At 36.1% G+C, this 27,965-nt stretch overlaps 1 protein-coding gene across 1 annotated transcript in view; it reads left to right on the top strand.

Moving 5' to 3' along the window:
- Positions 1-27,965, top strand: part of STXBP5L (syntaxin binding protein 5L) — a 421,799-nt gene that overhangs the window by 311,971 nt on the left and 81,863 nt on the right. The window contains 2 exon segments of the mRNA XM_043992879.1: positions 6,656-6,721; positions 19,144-19,236. Of these exon segments, the coding sequence (XP_043848814.1) occupies positions 6,656-6,721; positions 19,144-19,236 (159 nt within the window).

Here is a 27,965-nt window from a genome sequence, read left to right on the forward strand (position 1 = left end):
AATTGAAATTCATTACCTTCTCTACTCCCCCACCAAATAACTTCTCCAAACTTCACTTTTGTTATCAACTATACCATCATCGTTCTAGCCACCCAATCTTAAACTTAAGTTTCCCTTGCTTTCCCCCTTTCCTTACAACCTATATTTTATCAGGAGAGACAACATGTACATATATACATGTATGAATGTGTGTGTAAAAACAAGAAAAAATTTTGGCCGAGAGGCATTAACCAGCTAGAGGATAGGGAAAAGCCTTATGTGGCTAAGTTTTGAAGAAGGGTAGGGATTCTCAGAGGTAAAGGTGAGGAAACAGTCACTCTAACCACAGGGACAGTCAGTGCAAAGGTTCCAAGAAGGAAGACTGAATGTCATGTATGATGAAAAACAAGAAGGGGCAGCTAGGTGGCACAGTGGATAGAGCACCAGCCCTGGATTCAGGAAGACCTGAGTTCAAATTCGGTCTCAGACATTTGACATTTACCAGCTGTGTGACCCTGGGCAAGTCACTTAACCCCAATTGCCTCACAAAAAGAAAAAAGAAAAAAAAAGAAAAAGAAAAACAAGAAGACCAGTTTGGCTTCACAGTGAGTACATGAAGAAGAGTAATGTAAATTAAACCTAGAAGATATCTCTGAGATAATTTCAGAACCAGTCCTTCATCAGCCTTGAAATTGTGTTGGCTCTTTGTCTAATTCAGCTGCTTTTTCGATCTCTTGTTTTCTTCAGTGTTGTTTCCACTTTCTAATTCAACAAATTAGGGACTGTGATATTAAAGTTCTAAGATGGTAATTCTACTGCCTTTGATAGTGAAACTTTTGTTATAAAAATCTTTACAGATCTTTTTTCTGTCTGATATCCTTCTCCCAGTTTCATAATTATACATCTTTGGGATGACTTTGCTTGGTTGGATTTCTTGCTGAGCTTTTTTTTCTCTCCACAGTTTCTTATGGTTTTATGAGGCCGTATTTCTCATAATATTTCACTCTCCTAAATTTTACAACAAAAGTGTTGACTTTGCTGTCATCTTTCTCTATTTAATCCAAGAAGATCATTGAGATAGTTTCTAGGCTTCTTTGTTTTCCCTCTTATTACAGTTGATTTTCATGGGTTAAACTTCTGCGAAGTTGTTATAATCAATGTCAATATCATTTTCCATTTGAAAACATCAGTAAATGTTTAGATAGCTCAAATAGTAGTTGTTTTAATCATATGCCACATTTTTCCTCATTAAATGTTTTTTTCTGATTTTATACATATTTTCATCTTATCTTTCATACACCAGTATTCTAACTGTATACAGAGGACTGATTCAATGACAGGTTGTTTCCTAACTGTTTAAATATAGTAAATTTCTTTCCTTTTGGGTGATGTTATCTGCTTGTGTCCCATTTCTTCTAAATAAGGTAATGCTTATGGTTCAGGCATGAGACTTCCATGGAGTTTACAAGCCTTTAGCCTTTCTCATTCTTTACTTCTGGACCATATTTCCCAATATAGTTTTATCATCCTCCCTATTTCTATCTTTTAATCAGAGTCACAGTATCAAAAGAGATTTTTTATTTAATTTAAAAGTTTTTATTAAGTTCCTCATAGAATTTTTTTACCTCCTTACTCTTGCAACTCATGTTAGTACCCAAACCACAATTAATTTCATGGAGATCTTTTTTTGTAAATACTTACCTTGAACAGTACAATATAAGAGGACTAAGTGAATTGATGTCTCTTATTGCCTTTGTATGCTTGATAAACTCAACTTGTTCAACTCCCATATTTGCCTTTCCAAGGAAAACCTATGAGCCAACCTTCTATTCAGCTGCAACTTCTTTTTCTCTTCTGGTTTCATTTATAATGAATAATAACTATTAAGATTGATATAATTCAGTTCTGGGGCAGCTAGGTAGCACAGTGGATAGAGCACCAGCCCTGGATTCAGGAGTACCTGAGTTCAAATCTGGCCTCAGACACTTGATACTTACTAGCTGTGTGACCCTGGGCAAGTCACTTTACCCCAATTGCCTCACACACACAAAAAAAAAGAAAAGAAAAGATATAATTCAGTTCCTTTAGTAGTATATCTATTTGTTGGTCATTGCACAACAATCTCACATTTATAATACCAACAGATAAATTAATTTTACATATATAACATATATCTCTATCAAAATAATTATATATAGATATCTAAATATTGATAGACAGACAGATAGATAATTAAATAAATAGATATTTGTAGGTATACAGGGTGTCCAAAAAGTCTTAGCATAGTTCTAGGCTAATAATTTGATTACCGATCATTTAAAAGCTTAAAATTTTACTAAGACTTTTGGGATATGCAGTATATGTATATAGAGATATCTATTGTTTGTAGCAGACTAAAAACTGTATTATTCTTAGCATCCTAGGTCCAATTTTTCCATCACTCTTCAACCATTACTGCAGGAGCAGAAGGAAGCCTACAAGCCTGAGGGTCATTTAATAGTTTATCCCTGTTTCATCAGTTGTCAGAACCAAAGAATTTGTCATCACCTCATAATCAGTCTACCAGCCTATGAGTTTCTCTCTGCTTAGCTAGTCCGATTCTCAGAAAACAGACATAATCTATTGTTTCTCAGATGTTTCAGTCATGTCCAACTCTTTGTGACCCTGTGGACTTCATCCATGTTGTTTTTTAGCAAAGATACTGGAGTGGCATGCCATCTTCTCCAGTGACAAACAGAATTTAAGTGACTTGCCAAAGGTCACACATCTAGAAAGTTTCTGAAGATGGATTTGAACTCAGGTCTTCCCAACTTCAAGCCCAGTACACTATCCACTGTGCTACCTTCTGCCTCTAGACATAATCTATTGTAGGAGCCATATTTAAAGTCATTAGAGGGGACAGATAGGTGGTGCAGTGGATAAATCACTGGCCCTGGATTCAGGAGGACCTGAGTTCAAATCCAGCCTCAGACACTTGGCACTTACTAGCTGTGTGCCCTTGGAAAAGTCATTTAACCCTCATTGCCCCACCCCCCAAAAAAGTCTTATCTTCCTGAGTTCAAATCTGGCCTCAGGAAAAAAATAATAATAAATAAAGTCATTAGAACACAATTGATTCTGCTAGAGCTTGTACTCCACTGGTATTGTCCTTGATAATCCAGTTCCCAACAGCATCAGAATAGAATTACACATAGCTGCTAAAACAACCATTCTAAGAAATGAGTTTGTCCGTTTCATTCCTTTACTCATAAACCTTTAGTTGTTCCCTATTACCTTTAAGATTATATGCAGGGGCAGCTAGGTGGCACAGTGGATAAAGCACCGGCCCTGGATTCAGGAGTACCTGAGTTCAAATCCAGCCTCAGACACTTAATACTTGCTAGCTGTGTGACCCTGGGCAAGTCACTTAACCCCAATTGCCTCACTAAAAAAAAAAAAAAGATTATATGCAAACTCCCCAGCCTAGGGTTTATCCAAATGAATCCTTTTCTGGCATTTTTTTTCTCATTAAGATCATGTGTGTTTGTATCATCCAGTTTTCATTCTTGAAATTTGTGGCAGTCCTCTTTTAAAAACTTGGGTTTTGTGATCCTGCATATCCTTTGCTAAAATTTTGAGATCTATTTTCCCTAAACCTGCCTGACTGGTTTTTCCCTCAGCTATCCCCTACATATCCACAACTGCTAAAGGCAGATCAAGAATGATAGAGAAGTGTTCCTAATTCAATATTTCTATCATTTAAATGTCAATAAAATAAAAGAGGACAATAATTCAAAAACAAATTTAAAATAGCATTCACTTAGGTTGAAAGATGGCTGGAGAGGGAGCACATGTCACAAAAGAGAAGGCATTAATGTGACAAAATAAAGGTAAGGGTGGGGAAAAAAATACCACCAACTTTCAGCTATGACCATCCAGGAAATCAGTTTCCCTTCTAAAGATATTTCTCCTTTCTCCAACACTTTCTTACATAGACAATTAGCACACAAAAGCTTTGGGGCCAGGGGAAAGCTAGGTGGTGCAGTGGATAAAGCACTGGCCCTGGATTCAGGAGGTTGTGAGTTCAAACCCGGCCTCAGACACTTGCCACTTACTAGATGTGTGACCCTGGGCAACTCACTTAACTCTTATTTCCCCTCAAAAAAAAAAGGTATCAGGTGGTTAGATGGGGTCTGGCATGTGCTGAGAATGAAAAAAAATCACTGGAGTAATTCTCAGGAGGATTCAAAAGCAAGAAATTGCAACAGGAAGAGATAGGCATTGGGTGGGGGTGGGGGGGGGCACATCTGGGTTAATAAGTAGATGAGCCAGGTAGAAATTCAGGAAAGGAAGACAGGGAGAATATTCCAAGCAAGAAAAAAACATGAATAAAGGCATAAACACAGTAAAGCTCAGGTAAAGAGTATGCAGTACAATTTGCCAGCAGTAGAGATTGCACAGAGAAAAATAACACGAAATTATAATGGAAAGATATAGTCACATTATGTGGTAGAGGCCCTTGAAATCCAGCCAAGGGATTTCACTCAGTAAGCAATAGGGAACCACTGAAAATGTTTGAGTTGATGAGTAACATAATCAGATATATATGTATAAGCTCTGGGGCTGGAGTCAGGAAGACCTGACTTCAAATCTAGCTTTGGATACTTACTAGCTATCTTACTTAAGTTACTTAATCTTTGTCTGCCTCAATTTCTTCAACTGTAAAATGGGATGATAATTGCGCCCACCTCCTAGAGTTGTTATAAGGATCAAATGAAATAACAATTGTTGCTTAGTACAGTGCCTGGCCCATAGTAGGCACTTAATAAATACTTGTTCCCTTCTCTTCTCCTTCCCTTTGCATTTTCTAGATAATCGAAACCATTGGCCCATTTAAGTACCAAAACCCTTTTTGATTTTAAATAACTTTCATAGAAATTTTCTAGAATGTATTACACTTTCTAAACTTTCTTTTTTTGACTTGTTAAACACATACTTTAACCTTTTCTTGATGACTCAGGGTTAACATTATGAACAGTGATCATTGTATTATGCTGTAAGAAAGTGATGCTCTTTGGCTCTTCATGTTTGGTGTATAGTGCTTTTTGCTTTTCTACCTGCCATATGTATGATGACCTTATAATTTTTCTGCTTGCTTTTTATACTTCTGTCTTCTCTTTCACTGTCAGATGTCATGTCTTGCTGCTGTCAGTGTGTCTGTCTCTAGCACCCCTTGTTGACTGTTGCTTTTTATCTTCTAGTAAATGAAGAGGACATATTACAAATCTTGTTAAATCATTTAAAACCTTTATTTATTTATTTACTTAGTAACCTTATTTTACTCATGAGTCTAATGCTGTAAGTAATGGATAAGGGCCTGAGAATAGCACCATGTCTCACCTACATAGTAAAGTACATGAGCTTTGTGACAGCTATTTTCCTCACTGTTCCAAAATGTCTTTAACTTTTAGGTTTCTAGGCTTTCAAGATGCTTAAAGTTAGGGGTATTACTATATAAGGAGATATTACTATAAAAATACAAGCATAAAATAGAATGGAAAGAGATAGTTGATATTGAAGTTAAATTTTTTAAAGTTCATATGAAATAAATTTATAGCAAAACAAAGATATATAAAATGATATATATATATATACATTTATACCATAAACATTATTGATCAGATTTTTTAAAAAATTAGCTTACCTCAGGGAAATGCATGGTGAGAAAGAGAATTAGTCACCTGACACAAAAACTACTTTTTCATTTTTAGCATTGACAGTGAGGCATATTGTTGTGTAGGTAGTTAAATGAAGAAGAAAGAATTAGGAAATTATACTCCTCAACAAAACACATGTGACGTCCTCCCCAAAAAAGAAGGGAGGAGACACGGTAAAACACTGATTGTAAAAATAGTGATTTTTTTTCATATTGTAGGAAGGAAATATTGTGCAAAACCATTAAAGGCTAATAATCAACTAAATATTTATTAAGCACCTACTATGTGTCTGGGATTTTGCTATTCAGGAAAGTAGAATGAGTAATAAATAATAAAAGAACAAAAAGAAGGGGGAAAGAAAATTTATCTTTGCAAAGATAAGTGGGCATTAGTGATAAAATCTGGTTTATGTAAATATAAATATTCTTTTTAGTATAAGGAAAAAGAAGTATTAACACACAGCAAACACCTCTTTGTAAATCAGCATATATTTTTAAATTGTAGTGAACAAAACCTGTAGAAGTTTTATCCCTGGAGGTCTTGAATAACAAATAACTATCCATTCTGGATGCCTCAACTCTTCACTTGCCTGGAGAAAAAGGGCTAGACCAGAGAACTTAAGCAATCAAGCTCTTATTTCAGATATCTATACAGATAAAATTAATATCACCAATATAATTACTGGATTTTCCCCATTATTTTATGAAAATTAAAAGCATGACATTTTATTTCTTTCCATCAACTGTGTTCAATTTCCCCTTGTTTGTCAATTAATATTTCTATATATCTTCCTTCTACATCATTTACTATCTTAAAAATTATTAGATTGATTTGCATACTAGCTGGATCAGGATGGGAAATATTATTTTAAAAATAACTATTTTTGTCATTCATACAAATCATCTGTAACTTGAAGTCTTCCCAGGGCTTTAAAGCATTAGGATTTTATCTCAGTTTTTTTTCCCATTTCTTATTTTTAGGTATGACTGAACTCACTGATAGTCCTGTTCCCCTGGAACTTGAGCGCTGCAAGTCTCCCACTTCAGGTAACCTGGACAAGATTTGGGGCCTTTTACAGAATTTGCTTCAAGTATTCAATGTTTTGTTTTGGCCATTTTTATGATATGAAATACCTAGCATATGACAAAGTTGATATGTACTTATCACTTCAAAATATGTGTTTTTAGAATTTGAGAGTAATCTAATTTGATTTAGTTATAAAGTATGATAGGAATTTATTACTATAGGACATATTTTTGATGCTAAGATGGAATTAAAGTTAAAATTATCAATCATTTTAAAATCACATAATAAAAGAAAATTTGATGGTTCTTTGAGGCATTTGTGTACTCAATAGAGTATCAAAATATAAATGCTAAAATGAATAGATTCTATGTTTGTGATTTTAAGTCACTGTGTATGCACGAGGCAAGGGAAGAATCCCTAAATGTCCCGTTCATTTTAGGACTTAGGGATCTTTTTATAAATGAAGTCAGACAGACCAATGATGTGTTTTGACTCAAATAAGAGAAATATTAAGGCCCAGTAGGAAACATCTATGGGGTCAGTGGCAGGGTATGGGGGGGAGGGGCAAAGTTAGGGTAATAGGACAGGGACAAAGAAAGAAGGGCTCAGGGAATAGGACACCACTATCTCAGTTACCAGAGGGGCTGCGGGCCTCAGTCCATGTACAACAAGGGCAACAAGGAAGCAGGAAAGGCCTGTAGATTTTGTAGGAAAGGATGGGATCTCACTCAGGCACATTTGATTGGTCTCCCATCTCTGATGTTGTAACTGAAAAGCCACTAGAAACTAGAGACTCACCATCAAGACCTTCCACCCTACAACTGGAAACATTTAAACAGAGGAGAGCTGGTGAATGTTTAAAAACTACCTCTCAAAAAACTGCACAACACACTTACTAGTTCAGTCAGCATTGTTAACATTTTCCTCATCTCTTAACAATAAAACAACTTAACAACAACAACAAGAAAACAACAAATCAAGCCTTGATTTATAGCATTTATAGCATTTGTTACTTTCAGAGGTATAAATGCTCACACTGAAAAAATTAATAGTTTGCTCTTTTAGCTTGTATGAGCCAGCTCCAGCACACTCCTGCATTTAAGTGTCCAACATGGAAGTTTCTAGTAAAAAAAAAAAAGTCACACATACCAAGGAGGAGAAATATATAGAGTATATACAGCCTGTCATATGCAAGGCTAGACTATCAAAAAGCAGAGAGGTTTTTCAGAACATCCCAAATATATATATATATATATATATATATATATATATATATATATATATATATATATGTATATGTATATGTATATATGTATATATATATGTATGTATATATATGTATGTATATATGTATGTTTCTTAGGAGATGGGGTCATATTAAAGGAAAATGGCTATAGTGCCTTTAATTGGATTTATAGCCTTATTTTAAATTAGAGATTGAAATGGATCTTTAATCTCATGGATTTGGAAGTTGTCTCTAATAATGCAGATTGCAATCCATCCAAACCTGCCTGTTGTTTGCAACTCTTGTCCATATTCTCCCTTACATTAGGTACAGGGAATCCACCTAACATGCTGGAGACCTTCCTCATTTTCTCCTGACATTGAAAGGATACCAGTGAAGCACTATAAATGTCGGTCTGTCATCCTTCACTCTTGCCACATAACCAGCTTTTTCCTCCTATCATACACTTCCTTGCTGACATTTTTTACTCCTGTTGTTCTTTGGAGTTACTCATTTATTATTACATGGTGCTGGCTGATCACACCTCTCCATTGCCCTCTCCATAATGCTCATTTTTTTATTTTCAAAGGAAAATCATATCCCAAGCCACACTATCATATAGCAATACTGGTAACATGTTAATATTAAAAAGAGGGCCTTTGCTTTTATGAGAAGCATGGGAAATAATTTTTTCAATGTGTATATGGATGACCCATATAATTTATCCATCAGTATATTTATCTGGGACATTCAGTGCAGATAGACAATGAGTTACATTTAGAGTTGAACAGGAGGAGGAAAGTGAGCTTTCTTTCAGATAACCTTAAGAAAATTTCAAAGCTCCAAATTCAATGTTCTCTTTTCTTTAAAAGACTGAAATTTCACTAATTTGTTTTAAAGGAGTTTTTCTTGCTCCCTATTAAAGGCCCTAATTGTTTGCTTATATAATAAAACTGGTTAGGGTCCTTGAATGAGCTAAATATGTTTGCTATCCCTTTATAAGTTCTTGATATCATTTAACAATAAATAAAGCTTTTACTTTCATAAATACTAATCTCCATCTTAGCTATTTCACTTTAAAAAGATATTCTAGGGGCAGCTAGGTGGCGCAGTGAATAAAGCACTAGCCCTGGATTCAGGAGGACCTGAGTTCAAACCCGAACTCGGATACTTGACACTTACTAGCTGTGTGACCTTGGGCAAGTCACTTAACCCTCATTGCCCCACAAAAAAAAAAAAAGAGAAAAAGATATTCTAGAAACTTTCTATAATACAACCTGCTATATAATGGAAATCTCTAAAATGTGGGAACATTTTAAACACATCCAGTGGGATTCATTACTAGAAATACTAAAAAGATTTCATTTTAATATCTAACTTGGGCACTTAGTTATGCAGAGGAAGTTGTCAAGAAAGCATGATTATTATAGATACAAAAAAAATATTCTGTATTTGGAATACAACAAGCATACTTTTAAAAATAGAGGGAACAATTCTTTAAATTCATATACCCTTATTAATGTTAACCTGTTAATAATTACTAACAATTCATATCAATATTATCAAAATTGCATTTTAATAAGATTTTTAATGAAGCAAAAATATAGGTAGGAAAATGTCTTTCAAAATCAGCATCCTTGAATCGACTATAGACAATTGTTATTTTATACAGTTTTGTAACATGTGAATGAAAACTTGTTATTTGAAAATTTTGGTTCATTTGCTATTATTCAAAGAAAATTTCTTAGATACTTTAAAATTCACCCGAAAATACCATATGGTGACACTTTATATTCTTTTTCATATTTCTCCTTGCTATTTTAGTACTAGGATTGCCTTGATTCACTGTTTTCTTTTTTTCTAATTTAAGGACTTTGTTTTCATTTCTTCACTAGATTCTCTTCTAGATAGATATATAGATAAAGTATTAAGTGCTTTCTATTTGCCAACCAATGTGTGCTAAGTGCTGGCTTTCAATATAGTCTGTAAAAGTCTATTTCAGTTTTTCTCTAAGGCTTTTATCCCACTGGCACACTTCCTGTGCATATTTTGATATTTCTTTACCCTTTATTTAAACCAATGTCTGTGTCACATTTTTTCCAAAACGTTTATATTAGTGGCCATTGGTGTCATCCTTTACTTCAGTATTTTTTTTATTCTATGACATGCAATTAGATTCCCAACCTCCACCAGTAAGAAAATCGTAGACAGACACTGCAAATGAACAATGAGTTGTACCCTGAATTCGGGTACTAGGTAGAGCTGAGGGAGCTGAATCACCTCAGGGAACTTGTGAGGCTTCTTTAATGAGCACAGACTTCTTCCTGAACAAAAGTCCATATTTTTAATGCCAGTATCCTACAGATGTTGCTGTGTGACTGCAAGCCATGCATTTCTGAGGAAATAAAAATAAGTAACTCTGAGGGCAGCGGAGAAGCACATGGTGGGTGTGAGAAGATTTTAACACAGAACAATAACAAACTACAAAGAACTAGAGTGAATTTCCTACCTGTGGTATAGTTTTAAATCTTCTGCTCTAAAGAAGATGATAAGTCAAGTGAATTATGCAAAATACCGAATGATAGAAAAATCATTCATAATTGGCTCCGAACTGTTATCATGTTACTTATACTTGAATAAGTAGGGGAGGTGGTTGATTTTATTTTCAGTTCCAAATTCTGTCCCTCCCACCTCTCCCTTCCCCACTATTGAGAAAGCAAGGGAAAAAACTCATTATAAATATGCATATGCAAGTAAAATCAATTCTCACATTAGTCTTGTCAAATGTATATACATATGTGTGTATGTGTGTGTATGTATACATACATATATACATACATACACACACATGCACTTTATTCTGTGCTTTCTGTGTGGAGTTAGCATGTTTTGTTATGAGTCCTCAGGAACTGTGGTTGGTTCCAATGAGTTGATCAGAGTTCCTAAGTCTTTCAAAGTTGTTTCAGAAAAACGTTAAGGGTTTTAATACTTTAATATTGACCTTTGCTAGACTCAGCTAACCACTCACTACTTCAAACCCTGTCACATGCACCTTTGAATTTGAAATGTAGAAGACCTCTTTCCTTAAATTTTGATGAACCCTCGAGAAGTTTATTTTTAAATATACATGTTCCTTCATACTATTTCAGTACTTTTAGCACTATAGATATCTGTGCTGAAAAAACCAATTACTGGGCAGTTAAGTGGTTACAGTGAATAAAGTACTGGATCTGGAGTCTGGAAGACTACTCTTCCTGAATTCAAATCTGGCATCAAACACTAGTTACATGACCCTGGGCAAGTCAATTAACCCTGTTTGCTTCAGTTACCTCATCAGTAAAATGAGCTGGAGAAGGGAATGGAAAACCACTCTATTATCTTTGCCAAGAAAACCCCAAATGGGATCACAAAGAGTTAGACATGACTGAAACAACTCAACAAGAACTGTTAAGAAAGAAAGAAAGAAAGAAAGAAAGAAAGAAAGAAAGAAAGAAAGAAAGAAAGAAAGAAAGAAAGAAAGAAAGAAAGAAAGAAAGAAAGAAAGAGGGGCAGCTAGGTGGCGCAGTGGATAAAGCATCGGCCTTGGATTCAGGAGTACCTGAGTTCAAATCCAGCCTCAGACACTTGACACTAGCTGTGTGACCCTGGGCAAGTCACTTAACCCCCATTGCCCCGAAAAAAAAAAAGAAAGAAAGAAAGAAAGAAAGAAAGAAAGAAAGAAAGAAAGAAAGAAAGAAAGAAAGAAAGAAAGAAAGAAAGAAAGAAAGAAAGAAAGAAAGAAAGAAAGAAAACTGCAGTGGCAACAGCATCCAAACTACAGAAGGAACAAAACCAAATATTCCTTGCTTTCTCCATCCAAGCATGCAGAAGGGGCATTGCTTGGCTCTAGTACAAAAAAAAAAAAAATCCAGAAACTGAGGCAAAGGAGATATATGCAAATAGAAGTAAAACTGAAAACAAGGAAAGTATAACATAGCTTAAGAAAAACCCAAGAGGTTAACCCAGAAGAAACTAACTCCACAAAATAATACAACTAAAACCTTAGAAAAAAGAATGTCTTGGCCCCAAGCTCTATAAGAGTGGCTGGAGAAAAATTAAGGGAGGTATGAAGTGTAATTAGAACTCTTAAAAAATTGGAAGGGAAATGAATTGCTTAAAAAGAAGGTGGAGCTACTTTTAGATGAGATGCTGACATGAAAGGGCATAGAGGAGTCCCATTCTCCCAAATAAACACTGGAAAAGATTTACAAAAGGTACCAGAATGAATAATGATCAAGAAATCCAAAGAAAACATAAGCAAGCACCTTCATCCAGTCCAGCCTACACATGACAAGACAGTGGTCACTGAGTGAGTGATCCTTTAGAGAATCACAAGCACAGAGCAGAAGCCTTCCAACACTGACATGGAATGCTCCACAGGCATTTGCAGTCTTTAGCATTCTTTTTTTCCAGTAGTTGAAAAACGCAGAGAGATGTGCTGAGGAAGCACCCAAAAAACCCAGCAGTATTTCTACTTCTGATGCTCCAAGCAGAGGGCAAAAGCCAGGATTGTTTTGACTGGGATGCCCTGGGAAAAGAGGAGGTGACATTAGGAAGTTAATAGCATTCTGAAGCTGGTACACAGAATCCTGAGAATTTCAGTGTTCTAGCCTAGAATGATGATCCCAAGGGTCCTAGAGAGAAAAAAAAAACCAGAATAAAAAACCTTTCAAATATTCATGATGAAAAGACCAGAACTGGGTCATCTTAGGTGGCACAGTGGATAAAGCACTGGCCTTGGATTCAGGAGGACCTGAGTTCAAATTTGACCTCAGACACTTGACAGTGTCTGAAAAGAAAAGACCAGAACCAAGTAGAACTTTTCATATACAAACATGTGAATCAAGACAAACTTAGAAAGCAAATGCATTAGAGCAATAGGAAAGGGCCAAATGAGAATGAAATGTTTACATTCTAACAGGAGGAGAAGATACAAGAGTCCCTTCAGAATCCTAATGTTTTCAAAGGTCACAGAGAGTGTTAAATAAGAGAAATGCATGGCCTGATCAGTAGAACAGGTTAGATTAAGAAATATTTAAAAGCAATCAAATATAGTAGTTTGATAAACCCAAGGACATAATATCAAAGTAAGGACTCAAAAAAGACAAAAAAAAACTGCTGGTAAAACTGGAAGGTAGTATGGCAGAAATGAGGTATAATACCATATACCATAATAGGTTTCAAATAAATATGTTACCTAGATGTAAAGCATTGTATCATAGGGAGCAGCTAGGTAGTACAGTGGATAAAGCGCTGACCCTGGATTCAGGAGGACCTGAGATCAAATTTGACCTCAGATACTTGACACTTACTAGCTGTGTGACCCTGGGCAAGTCACTTACCCCTCATTGCCCTGCAAAAAAAGTGGGAGGAACATTGTATCATAAATAAAATAGAAATGGGAAGGAAATACTTTTTCATAACTATAGATAGAAGACAACTTTTTGACCAAACAAAGGACAGAGAAGATCACAAGAAATAGGATGTATAATTTAATTACATAAAGATTGAGAAATTTTGCACAAATAAAATTGATATAGTTAGAATTAACTATATCATGAACTAAGACAATTCTTAGAGGGCAGCTAGGTGGCGCAGTGGATAAAGCACTGGCCTTGGATTCAGGAGGACCTGAGTTCAAATCCAACCTCAGACATTTGACACTTAACTAGCTGTGTGACCCTGGGCAAGTCACTTAACCCTCATTGTCCTGTGCAACAACAAAAAAAAATCATTATAGCAAGTTTCTCTGTTAAAGGTCTGATAAGAATATAAATAATTGATACAAATATATAGGAACAAGAGCTATCCCTCCCCCAATAATCAAACAATCAAAGGATATAAATAGGCTGAAAGGAATATTTTCAAGTTTTTAATAACCATATGAAAAAATATTCTAAATCACTAATAAGGAAAATGAAAAATTAACATATCTCCAAGATTCTATCTCATACATATCAGATTGGCAAAGGTGACCAAAAAAAAATTCAACAATTTTTGGAGGGGATGTAGAATGACTGTTTTCTCTCACAACTAGCTAATATGGGACTTTGTCCATGACAGACATTCTTAAACAACAATAAATTGTGGTTGTAATTTTGAATTATTCTAACCATTCTGGAAAGCAATTTGAAACTATCTCCCAAAAATTAGTAAACTGCATGCCCTTTAACCAAGTGATACCAGTACTAGACATATACCCCCAAAGAGATCAAATAAAGAGGAAAAGGAATTAACTTTCCAAAACATTCATATACATATAATCCTATTATTAGCTTCCTAGCAGAACTTTATTTGTAGGTAAAATAACCCAGTAGTGTTAGTTGAGGGATAAAGGGGGAAAAAACCCTCACGTTCAGATTTTCCCTACTAATGCCTAAAATTCCAGAATTCTTTTAAATACTCCCATTATGAAGTCTTCCTTTAAATGAAAAAATAAACCAAAACCCTGTGAGAGACAGCATATTATTCATCATATCACTGTCTTCTGTGAATGGCAGTTCCTGGTACTCCTCTCTGCCATGAAAAATCATATTCCCTGAAGTTGTTTCTTTCCTTAAGTGAACCTTCCATGGTGGATGTATTCACCAGTCCTGGACACATCCACCATGGAATACTCATTTGCCTAGGATCAGAAAAAAATGGAAAGAGGCAGATGTGGCCATGTACTCACATACAATTTCCCCCCTATTACCACTCAGCTCTCCATATGAAACTGGAAATTGTCCACATAATTCATGCCATCCATCAATCGAAATCAGGTTTGATCTTAGGAGGATTCTGACCTCTAATGAAAGGGGTTAGGTTCCCTTTTCTCACATATTCCCTACCTATTCTTTTGAAGGAAATTGCTTAAGGCTTAGATTTTGATTCATCTCTAAGGTCTTCCCAAAGTTGGATGTAAAAAGTTATTCTTTGTACAATATGAATTAGGAATGGAAAGGGTATTTATTTCCTACAGACAAAAGAAATGCTCAATACAAAACACATGTGCATTGACTGAAAGACTTAAAATAGGATTCAGTAACAATTTATAACTATGACTGTACTTTCCCAGGAAGTTGAGATTTAAATCTCATCAGAATGTAAAGTATTTAGAAAGACTGCTCAATAGGCATTTGATAGTTTCACTGTATTCTGATCTCATTAGACCTGATCTAGAGTTTCATTTTCAGTTCTGGGTGTGATAATTTAAGAAGAATATTGATAAGCTAGAGAGTATTCAGAGGAGGACAATTAGGATTGTGAATGCTATTGAAAGGAACTGGGCTGGTTTAGCCTCTAGAAGAGAAGAGACTAAGGAATGAGGGGAGGGGAGAGGGAAGTCGTCATCATGTATTTGAAGTATGAAGGTCTGTCATGTGGGAAAGGAATTAGACTTTGATCTCAGAGGGCAAAACCAGGAGCAATAGGTGGAAAAGGAAAGGAAATAAATTTGGACTTGATAGCAAGAAGAACTTCCTAACACTTAGAGCCTTGAAGAAGTAGAATGAGTTACTTAAAGTGGGAAGACACAGGCTACATGAGCACCATGAGAAATGTTTTAGTAGGGATTCCTTTCATGTATGATTTGAACTAGATGAGGGGTCCTTAAATTGTGGTCCACAGACCATGGGTCCATGAACAGATTTCAAAAGATCCATGAACCTGGATTGAGCTGAGGGCAGAAGAGGGGTATTAATCTATAGTTCGACTAACCTCTAAAATTTACCATTTCCTTCCATGATTTAAAAAATATATATATTCTGAGAAAAAAAAGCATAAGCTTAACCAAACTGCCAAAAGGATCTGACACACAAAAAAGGGTTAAGGACCCCTTTTTTCAGAAGTTTAGCTACAAAGGGCAGAAGACATATTGGATGACATCAAGGATGGAAGGATCTAGTGAGGCTTTTTCTGGATGGGGGAAACATGGTTTTATTTGTAGGCAGTAGGGAATGAGCCAGTGGACAGGGAGAGGTTGAAAATAAGTGAGAGTTGGGATGACAGAGGGGGCAATCTGTTGGAGAAGATGGAATGCAACGGGATCCCTTGGGCAGTTTGAAGGGTTAGCCTAGATAAGGAGTAAGCCCATCACATGAGACAGGGGTGAAGGAGACAATGACAGAAGGCATCTGAATGATAGGAGAGAAGGAAAGGGAGAGAAGAGGGAGCTCACAGTATAGAGCGTCAATTTTTTCCAGTAAAATATGATTCAAGGACCTCAGCCAAGAGCCTGGGGGAGAGGGGAACCAACAGAAATTTGAGAAGGTATGAAAAGGTTTGGAAGAGCTGGGTAGGAGAGTGGGGCAGTGAGTTGATAAGGGGGGTTTGGAAGGATTGCCTAACAGCAAGGAGGGAACCGTTGATGTTGTGTAATGTAAATTTGTAGTGGATCCAGTCAGAATGTTTACATGATTTTCTCCATCTTCCTTCAGCAACACATGTAGGACTGAAGGCAGAAAATGATGGAAATGATGCAGGGCTGGGGCTTGGCTTGGTGTTATGAGAAGCTTTTGACACCATTGATCCCCTGCTCCTATATAATCTCTCCTTGTTCTCTTACATGTCTGAGCTCTGTTCAATCTCCTTTGCCCATTCTTCATCCGTGTCACACTCATTAACTGTCAGCATCCCTCAAGTCTCTGTCCTGGGCCTCTTCTATTTTCATTCTTTTCTCACTCACTTCATAATATCATCAGTTCAAATGGATTCAATTATCATCTCAACTATATATCTATATCTAGCCTCTCTCCTGAGCTATAGTCATACTGCCTCTTGAGCATTTCAAACTGTAGGCATCTCATACTCAACATGTCCACAGATAATTCAATAGCTTTCTTCCCCAAACCCTCCCCTCTTCCAAACTTTCCTATTATTGTGCAGGGTACAACCATTCTTCCAGTCACCCAGGCTTTCAACCTTCATGTCATTCTGGACTCCTCACAGACACCCAACATTATCTAAGCTCTTGCAATATCTTATCATTTCTACCTCATTATATTTCTCATATGGTGAGACAGACATTTCTTCCTACTCATGTAGCCACAACCCTAATTCATCACCTTTCTCCTGGACTACTTTGATAGCTTTCTACTTTATCTTCCTACCTGGAATCTCTCCCCAGTCCAAACCATCCTCCACTGTTACCAAAATAACTAAGAACCATTTCCTCCCTTTCTAGTCTTCTTACTTTTTACTCCCCTCTATAAACTCTCAGGATCTAGTTACAGTGGCCTACAGGAAATTCCTCAGACACAACACTCAATCTCTTTCTTCCTGCCTTTGTACCTGTTCTCCACACCTGGAATACTCAGGTCACCTCTGCCTCTTAGCTTCACTCAACTCCCTTTCGGTAGGAGTCCTCTCCTGGTCATACCAGTTGCAAATGTCTCCACTTTCAGATTATGTTACATCTTGTTTCCCCAGTTAGAATGTCAAGACCTTGAGAGCCAGAATTGGCTTATTTTATTATTATTTTTGTTTCCCCAACTTAATAAAGTCCTTTTGACTAAATGGCCTCTGATTTTATCAGTATAAGGAAATGCAGGTGAGGAAGCTCCCACTCCCAATACAGGTTGGCACCCTCTCTGCACCCTCTATCAATGCAAATTCACAACTTCTCTACCACTTAAAGTCTTAGAAAATTGCCTGAGATTACGCTAGGTTCCTGTGTGCAGTACAACTAATCCTCTGTATCTGATCTCTAAAATCATGAAGCTATGGCAAGCACACAGGCTTGGTCACCAAATCAAAAATAAAGCAAGCAGGGAATAACCCCTTAAAACTAAAAGGATTAAATTTAATACAAATAAAATTAAGTACTGCTTTTGTTGATTAAGGGAGAAGGGAAATGTTTGCTGGACTAGAGGACTTTCTTATGTATCCTCCTTCTATAAAGGCTGTAATAACCATTAACTATTGATATCCCATTTCTGGTCATCTCTATATTAGCCAAAAAGAACCTGATACTTACTGAAATACCATGGTCTTGCTCTGGCAGCTCTATACTTTTGAATAATATTTAGCCACCATCATAAAACAAGACAGCTGGTTAGGTACATTTTCAAACAATTCCAAAAAATTCCTTTAAAGGCTTACATTATTTAAAGCCAATTTGCGAAGGAATTTGAAAGTGTGATTAGTTATCCTTAAAAACAATATTCTGATAAATCAAGATTTTCATTTTTAATGAGAAATCTGAGAAAAAGAAATGATTTGTTGATCCTATGCTTTCCTATAAGACAGTAGCCTAGTCTTTTAGAACTTCATTGCATAAGTGACCAACCCACTAAAAAGTATTAACTTTAATCATTTGACTTAGTATCAATGTTGATTTGAGACATGGCTCTATTCTAGAAACAGAAGGGAGAAAAGGTTGCATGATACCTTCTGTTCATTTGGCTCTTGCTCTCTAGAGAACATGTTAGTCATAATGTTAATTCTTTTTTATGAGCTAAAAATATCTGGTTATTTCCTGAAAGTACATATTTTAAAAAAAAAACTTTTAGGAAAATGAAAATTCTATCAAAACAAAACAGTTGAACAACCTAAGTGTTCTTCTGGCCACAGTGCCTGGAGCTTTAAAGGGTTTGCTTCTATTGCAAACTGGAATGAAAAATTAAATACTTCATATTCAATTGGAGAAAATATGAGCCCTGAAGTAAACTTGAACCAGATTACATTGGTCAAACCCTTAAAAATCTATTATGTAGCAATTGAGATTCTTTGAACATTTTCTGTTGAGATTATTCTTAGGAGAACCTGGCTTGGAGTGAGAAAGACATCTTCTTAAATTCAAATTTGGCCTCAGACACTTACTAGTTGTGTGACCCTGGGCAAGTCACTTACCCTTCTTTGCCTCAGTGTCCTCATTTGTAAAATGAGCTTGAGAAGGAAATGGTAACCACTCCAGTACCTTTGCCAAGAAAACCCCAAATAGGGTCACGAAGAGCTGGACACAACTAAAAAATGACTGAACAGCAACGAACAAAATTCTTGTTCAGATGGATTTCTGTGATTATTTGAATAATTTTGGATCTCAAAAGCAGGTCTGTTGCTCCTTCAGTCATCTGTTCATGAAAACAAAAAGCCCCCACTACCAGCCGTGGTGTTTCTATTATAGTTTTAGAGTGAAAATTCTTGGTTCCATCAATGCAAGAAGTTTCATCTCAACAGTTTCACATTTCCTTCCTCCAGGATTTGCTACCAGAACTGCAGAGGCAGCACCAGGCTTTTATAGGAATGAATCACCAGCTGTGAGACAGAGAAATCAAGCCCATCATTTACCAGGTGAAAATAAAAATCCCTGTTGACAAAAAAGTAACCCTAAGTCATATCTCTACCACCACCTTTTCTCCATCTCTTCTGTTTACTTCCAAAATTTTGTCAGTATTTATTCTGTAGGAAACTTGGCACTCTAATATTAGGTAAGAAAAATGTTCCTGATGCAGCTGCTAGAACAGTAGATCATGACTTTACATAGACTGCTGACAGTCTGTGAAATCTACTTAAAGGCAAGATCTATTGTTCCAGTAATTGCCTTGGGAAAACTTACCTAAACTTCTTAGAATATGATATAGGAGCACCAAGAATTATGTGGAATGTTTAGACATTTCCATGGATTTTAATTGGGTTCTTTTTCTGCCTTCTCTTCCATCTTCACAAACCAATAAGAAAATGAGGAGAGTTCAATAAAGTAAAAAAAAAAAACCTGAATAAGATTTTCTAATTTTTTTCTGAGATGGCTATACCTTGTAAAATTCTGTCCTGTCTTCACAGTGCAGCAAAACAGTCTCTGTGAACCAAAACAATGGTGATAACCCACTGCTAGTTTTTTGGCCTTTCAAATACTATTCAAAAGAATAACAGTAAGAGGTATGCCAACTCCCTCTGGGTCTCAATCTGGTTCAAGTACATTTTGAGCATCTATAATGGCCACAGGAATCAAAAAGACCAAAAAGAATTTAGAAAAATATCTGAGGCTGAGAACTCTAGCCAAAGCTATGCAGCTTAATAAGTTTTAAGTTAATTTGAGTATAATGTTTTGGACCCTCATCAAAGTTATTAGCCAAAGAAATGACCATTTTTCTTAATGATTGTTAATATATTGGTACCAGTTGATGATTGAAAAATTTAGAAATGTGGAAATAGAAGAGAATTGAAATTAATTGGTAAGCTGTGCAAAAGCTCTGAGAAATAAGCTCAGAGACTATTATATAAGAATTTAATAATTTCATCAGAACTATATTCAATGAATTTCAGAAACAGTATTGAAGACAAAGTTGGAGAAATAATTGTCCATATTTAACTATTCCTGTCCTTAGAGAAACTGGTTAATTAACAGGCATTTGTACTTATTGTTCATATAATCTTCATTACACTGGATTTACTAAGTTCTTATTACTGTTTTATACTATGTTAAATGCTATATGAAATGATTTGTTAAGCATTTTTCTTGTATCCTAGTAACTTACAACCTGAGGCTAACACTAACATCCATAAAAATAAAGGCCCTACAAACAATTTCACAAACATTAGACAAGCACAGGAATTTAACATATTAATAATTTATTAACATTGTACCCGTACAAATAAGTGTGTATATGCATACATAAATATAAATATATTTATATAAATAGATATGTATTTTATATACATTTATAAATATATATATACTTACATATACATATGGGTAGACACATAGTCATGACAATTGCACAGAGGGTATCATCTTGCATACAAAAAAATAGACAACACTGTGCTGGAGCAAATTCATCAGCTGTGCCTTCTCTCACTGTCTTCTGAGCCACTCCTTGTCCAGTAGGAATGGGGCTTCCCTGAGGATGGCTAGATGGTAGAGAGAGCACAGCACCTCAGGGATTTCATCACCCCACTGCTGAAGACCTCTGCTGGCACCACTAATGAAATGCCCTTTTATCCACTCAGCACCCCCTTGTTGTGCCCAGGGCATTTGTCTTGGTTGTCTTGTCTCAGTTCTATTATTATGAATTTTATATAAAGACAGAGTGGAAGCAGGAGGAATTCACTACCTCTTTCCAAAATAGAAACTTAGAGCTTTGCATAGATCTTATTAATCCACATAAATCCCATTTTCTATTAAGTGATATATTTTCATTGTATACCAAAAGAAACCTAAGCATGCAATGAATACCTGGGTTCAAATTCTACCTCAATTATTTTATACTTTTATACCTCTGGGCAAGTCATTTAAACTCCTTGTGCCTTCGTTTCCTCATCTATAAAATATAGAGTTTAGGTTAGATCACCTCTAAGGCCCCTTCCGTTTCTAATTCTATTTATCTATATGATTCTATGCAAGGTCGATAGGCTAAAGGAAATCCTCTTGATCATTCACTGCAAGTCATCTAAGGTTACTTATGACTCACAGGCCCTTGAAACAGGAGCTAGATTTATGTTTTAAGTAAGGCCTCAAACTTTTCTCTGCTTCAACTCCTAAGAGGCTAATACAAGTATAGAACCAAGAAAATGACTAAATATTTAGTTGGAACTTAGACATCCTCTAGCTGTTCCAGGATATTTCCCACTTATAAACTCTGAAGTTGATTGATTAGCTTCTAGTTGAACCTGAAATATCAAGGTTCTGAATTTTATTTGACCAGGATTGAAGAAGGTGTTTTCCACAGAGATTAAGATGACATCCTACTTCCATTCAAGAATAAAGCTGGGGGCAGCTAGGTGTCACAATGGATAGAGTACCGGCCCTGGAGTCAGGAGTACCTAAGTTCAAATCTGTCCTCAGACACTTAACACTTACTAGCTGTGTGACCCTGGGCAAGTCACTTAATCCCGATTGCCTCACTAAAAAAAAAAAAAAAGAATAAAGCTGCATTTCCTTCTAGTACATTCATTCAAAAATATATTAAGTAGCTACAATGTGCAAAACATTATGGGAAATAGAAAAATTTTAAAAGACATAGTCTTGGCTTTCAAGGAACTTGTGAACAATATTTTGGAATATAGCCTCCTTCATCATTGCATGAGTCATCTTTAGCTCACTAGACTGCCTCCTTCCCAACCTTCTGTTTGAAGAGAGGATGGTCTGGAAGTAAAAGGGGGACTTATAATTACATAGCAGGTTCATGATCTCACTCTGAGTTGGAACCTCACCATCACCTGATTCAGACCTTAATTTCCAGGCAGGCCTCAAATTGGTTGTGTCATTTTCATTCCCTTGTATTAATATATGTCCATTTTGATTCCTCAAACTATCTTGGTAGTGAGTATCCAAGTGGGTCATAGGACTAATTGGGTGCAGTTGTTCCCTCAGCCCCTTTAGACCTAATCCAAGTAACTGAAGAAGACTCTTCCTCTCTGCAGCAAAATTATTGCCCCTCCCTGTTTTAGATCAGTACTGCTCAACCAGTATTCCACAACTCTCATGAATAACATGAAGAGTTCTGTAGAAACCCATTCAATCTAACCATATCAGCATGGTAGGGAACTTTGCTCCTAAGACTAGTAATCCCAGAAAGAATTTTATTCTCTCCAGCTGAGGTAAACCTATGGCACCTCTTTCTAGTCAAGGGATTAGAGAAGGTGTGATGAGTGACTTCTTCATCCCTTCTGGCCTTGGGCAGAATTTTGACAAAGAAGATTGCCACAGTGAGTTGTGAGGAATGGGTGTGCCCATTCCCATAGCCAGAACCATACTTAGCAATTTTGTCACTTAGAACAGGTGACCCTAAATGTTTCATCAAATCAGCCTTGTTGGAGGAGCCCCCATCACCTCTCTAGTGTGCAAGCTTCTAGCCAACTACAAGGCTGGGGGGGAGCAGGAGGAAGGCCGCTGCCCAGAGATGGACAGAGTAAAGCCAGGCGTTTGCCTGGTATAAATGTTAAGCCCTCTAAATTTTAGTGGCCTGAGAGAAAGCACTAGCTATCATTTCATCAATGTCTTACTCAACAGGGTAGAAAGAAAGAATGATGTAAATAATCTGGCCCAGGAAAATAAAACAAGCTTGGAAAAGTGGTCTTTGGCACAACCAAGATTGCTAAGCTACTCCTATATGGAAAATAGAGAAATGAATGGTTTTCTTTCTAAGCATCTCCTGGATGCCCTTCTCCTTTCTTCTCTAATTTATCTTTCTTTCTGGCTACTTACTTACCCTATTCTTTTCTCATCCCTCTTCTACCCCTAGCTACTTAATCATCCATATCTTACCTATTCTCTAGCCATTATATGCATTCTCAGGAGCTCTCTTATGAGCACATATGTTCATCGGACTAGCTTGACCATTTGAAGGTAAAACCCCCATTGGCCTCCACAACCTTACTCTTCTCCCCGAGAGAACACTTCTAGTTATAGAGCTGGGGGACTGGACCTATGGGGAGCAGGAAAGGGGCAAAATGTGGCATGTCTTTAGGAAGAGTTTAGTCAGTAAATGCTATAGGTTAGCAGAGGAAAACTGGAGAAGAATAGTTGGGGGGAGAAGAATTCAGAGTCAGGAGAGAAATAGAGGTAAATGTATTAGTAGGAGTGAAGTGTGGGTTGAAAGGAAGATAAAAGAATGTTCATCACTTTAGTGTATGTGTGCATTTGTGGAGATCAGGTTTAGAGTCTGGGATTTGTCCTTGTATGTTCTATCCACTCTTCTAATTAGAGGCTGTCAATTAGAGATGGTCAAAAATAAGATAAGCTACAAAAGGAAATTATTCTGGAAATTAATGCTATATATTGTGCCCTACTGGTGTGTGTGTATGTGTAAAAATCCAAAGTTATGAAATAGATAAATTAGGAGACAATTCTTTACATCACAAAATAATTATTTGCTGTATAAAAGAATTCATTGAAGGATTCCTTTAAGCAGCAAGCTCTTTGGTACATTTAAAATATAATTCAATTTATAAAAATTTACTGTATATAACCTTTTCTGGTTCATACTTATTAAATATCACTAAGCATGCTAAATATCTATTTGGCTTCATTATAGTTTGATAGAAAAATTTTTTCATTTGTGCATTTGACACATAATAGAAACCAAAGCTATGCGACTCTGACTTGTTGGCTTCCTCACAATCTTAGTACAATTCTTCTATATTTGTTCATCCCCGTAGGGATAACTGCCTACCTGATAATATCTCAGTAAATTCTGGTAAGAAAAGTATTTTATTTGATTTTATACAACTGGTTTAGCATGCAAAATCATTACATCAGAGAGTTAGAAAGGATTTTTAGAAATTATCCAGTCCATTACCTTACTAAAATGAAGACTCAATTTAATCTACCTTGACATTTAAGTATACATGCTATTTGAAGGCCCTCTGGAAAATATAATTGTACAGTCACCTTTGGTAGCCTGTACTCTTCTTTAGCAATTCTCACTGTCAGGAATCCTTTCTTGTGTTTAATCAAGTTTCTTTTTTATTCTTGATTTATCTTCACTAGTGATGGAAAACTATTAGTAGCTTCTGTATAATAACTTAGATTTGATGCTGAAATGAGGTGATGGGTTAGGCTTCTCTTTCCAATTTAAATACGATTCATTTCACTGACTACCTTCCCTTTCATTTATATTCATCCCTTTCTATTGCCCACATCACTATCTGTTATTTCCCACTTAGCCATGACTTTTTTCTCTGTGTATTTAATCTCATGATTTCTTTCCCATAGACCATCATAAAGACTGTATCATATTCTAAAGTCAGATTGTATTAGACAGAAATGACTTGAAGATTGAGTAATTCCTTTCAACAAAACAAGTAATTTTGAAGTAGTTATGGTTTAGTGGAAAGTGAAAAGTTTTGGAGTCAAAAGACCTGAATTCAAATCTAAATTCTGCCTTGTCTCTGTGACTTTGGGTAAATCATTTAACCTCTCTGATATGAGTTTCCTCATCTATAAAAGGAAGGGGTTGAACTCTCAGTTCCCTCACTTTAAATATCTGATCTATTGATTTTTTTTTTTTGCGGGGCAATGAGGGTTAAGTGACTTGCTCAGGGTCACATGGCTAGTAATTATCAAGTGTCTAAGGTCAGATTTGAACTCAGGTCCTCCTGAATCCAGGGCCGGTGCTTTATCTACTGCACCACCTAGCTGCCCCTGATCTATTGATTTTTATGTCTGAGGAGAAGTAGAGAATATACATACACCTAGCGGTGATATTCTTATCAAAATAAGACTCCTGAAAATAGGTGGGGGCTATAAATGCCAAGAAAATCCAGTACCATTCAAATCAAAGAAGTGATTAATATTTTTGAATCAAATGCACTATCATTGTTGGTGAATTGTACATTTTCTTTTCCATCTTTATCACCAAGAGAAAATTCTAAGAAGATGGAAGTGGTAATGTAGAATATAAAGCATACCTTTCTCCTAACATGCTGCTCTATTAGGCATTACTAACATGAAAAAATTTTAGGCTCTTTATCTGAAACTTTAAGGAAATCTGTGTCTCAATGATCAAGTGCCAGGTTTTACATAACATATTCTATGTAGTTTTTCCCCCACAGGAAAGGGGTATAGGAACAGATTTCTTAGTTTTTCTTCATAATATAGTTTTTCTTCATAAATTACCCAAAACATTCATGTAGAATTTGTCAACCAAATTAAATCTGCCAAAGACACATAAATGTAGAACGTGGAGATAAGAACAACTAATGGAGTAGCATGAGGTGTTCATGCTCCATATGGGTAGTTTTTATCTATAAAGGAAGGAGAGGAGTAACAATTTATGAGATTGCTGCTCTGCTTGGGTAGAATGATGATAAGTGACAATGCAAAGAAGGAACTACTCAACTGTTCTGTTTCTTCTGATTTCTCTGCCAAGGAGAATAGTCACTGGACTAGAAAAGATATATAAAATGGCTAATATGGAATTTTAAAAATAAAATAAGGGGGCGGCTAGGTGGCGCAGTGGATAAAGCACCGGCCCTGGATTCAGGAGTACCTGAGTTCAAATCCGGCCTCAGACATTTGACACTTACTAGCTGTGTGACCCTGGGCAAGTCACTTAACCCCCATTGCCCTGCAAAAAAAATAAAATAAAATAAATAAAATAAAATAAAATAAGAAAGGTGATAGTAAGAGAATATATATGCCCCCTAGGTGAGTTTATATCTCTAGGCCTCAACAAACTACATCCCAAGTCACTAAAGGAACTGGCAAATGTGATTTCTATGCCATTATCTGCGATCGCCGAAAGATCATAGCAAACAGGAGAAATGCCACAGGGTTGGAGAAGAGCAAATGTCCCAATTTTAATAGGGAGCACCTAGTCTACAAACTATGGGTAAATGACCTTCATTAAAGAAGTGGTTTGTGGATATCTAGGAAGGAAAGTAAACATCACTGAGGGTGAGCATGGCATCATGAAGAGTATAGGTCATGCCAAACTAAACCAATTTCCTATACTGATCCATTTGGATCAGCTAGCAGACAGATTTGTATTAATTTCATCAAAGCATTTGTCAAAGATATTTGTTTTATCCTTGTGGATAAGAAAAAATTATGCTAGATGATAATGCAGTTAGATTCAGAATTTACTAAATGATTAGACCCAATAAGTCTTCATTGGCTTTATGTCACATTTGCTATCTCACAAATCTGCCCTTGTCTCTGTACTGTAAAAATAATAACAATAATAATAACTAGCATGTAAATATAAGCTTTACAAAATACTTTACAAAGATTATCCTCACCACAACCCTGGGAGGTAGATGCTATTATTTGTCCCATTTTAAAGAGGAGGAAACTGAAGTAAACAAGTGACTCGCCAAGGGTCACACCACTAGGTAAGTGTATAAGGCTGTATTTGAATTCAGGTCTTCCCAACTTCCCAGGTCTATCACTCCAGTGTTAAGGGCTAAAATTCTAGCTAAACTGTCTAAAATATCTAATGAGTAGTCACCAATAAATTATAAGCTTTAGCAAGAGTTAGACTTTTAAGCATTTATTAAGGAGAATAAGAATTTGGTAAAGAGAGAAGAAAAAGGCCTAGATTCCTATCTATTAAAGGGAGAGCACATTTCTCGCTCCCTTCTCCACCAGCGTCCTCAGGAAAGAGGGCGAGTCAGAACGCCCAGCTCTTCCTTCTTCCTTCCACTAGCAAACGTCACTTCCTGACGCCAAAGAAAAGACACATGTTCTTGCCCTCAAAGACCTTCCTTTCATAGCGGAACTTTTCTACGGTAAGTCTCCAGCAGGTAGTGTCATTTTTATCGTTACACCAGTAACATGATAAGAATATTAATAACAACAGCATTTATATAGGGCTTTCCAAAGCACTGTACATATGTTATGTCATCTGATCCTCATAACAACTGGTAGTCTTTGAGGGCAGAGACTGTTTTTGTCTTTATCTTCCAAGTGCACAGCAATGTCTGGCACATAATAGGTACTTAATGATTGTTGAAATGAATTAAATTCAAAAATAAGAGTGAGAGTTCTAATGGTAGTGATTATTTTCTATCATGGCTCTCCTTTGCTAGTAAATTTTATAAAGGGGTGGGTTTTTTTGCACCAACTTGGTCAAAAATGAGTTCCAGAAATTGCAACATGACTATAGTCCAGAAATCAGTAGAGTCTGATCTTCTTGCATAACAAGTACAAGTAAACTATTGGGCCATCAATAACTTTAATCTATGCTTATGAGTTTTTATTTAAGAAAAAAAATTCATCACCGAGCCCTGGCCTCTGCAAATTAGAAGGTATCCCTATAGTAGATTGCTAATTTAACTTTCCACAGAGGAACAGAAGTTCTTAGTATGTTAATGGATATACAATATTGATTATTGTCTAGGATTTGTAACCAAATCAACAAAGGAATTTTGTGTTTTCTGAGACACAAAAATGATCACTATCCAGAAACCTTCTTTGTAATATAATTTTACCTTAAATATGTATAGTTTTACCAGATAGTTGGAGGAGAGACAGAGACAGAGACAGAGACAGAAAGTAAGAGACTCTCTCCTGAGTTATAGGTACACAAACTGGTAGCAGTCACTAGGAACCATTAGTTTTACCATCTACTTTCTCCCTA

Source organism: Dromiciops gliroides, chromosome 3 (assembly GCF_019393635.1).
Source record: "Dromiciops gliroides isolate mDroGli1 chromosome 3, mDroGli1.pri, whole genome shotgun sequence".
Classification (NCBI taxonomy): Eukaryota; Metazoa; Chordata; class Mammalia; order Microbiotheria; family Microbiotheriidae; genus Dromiciops; species Dromiciops gliroides.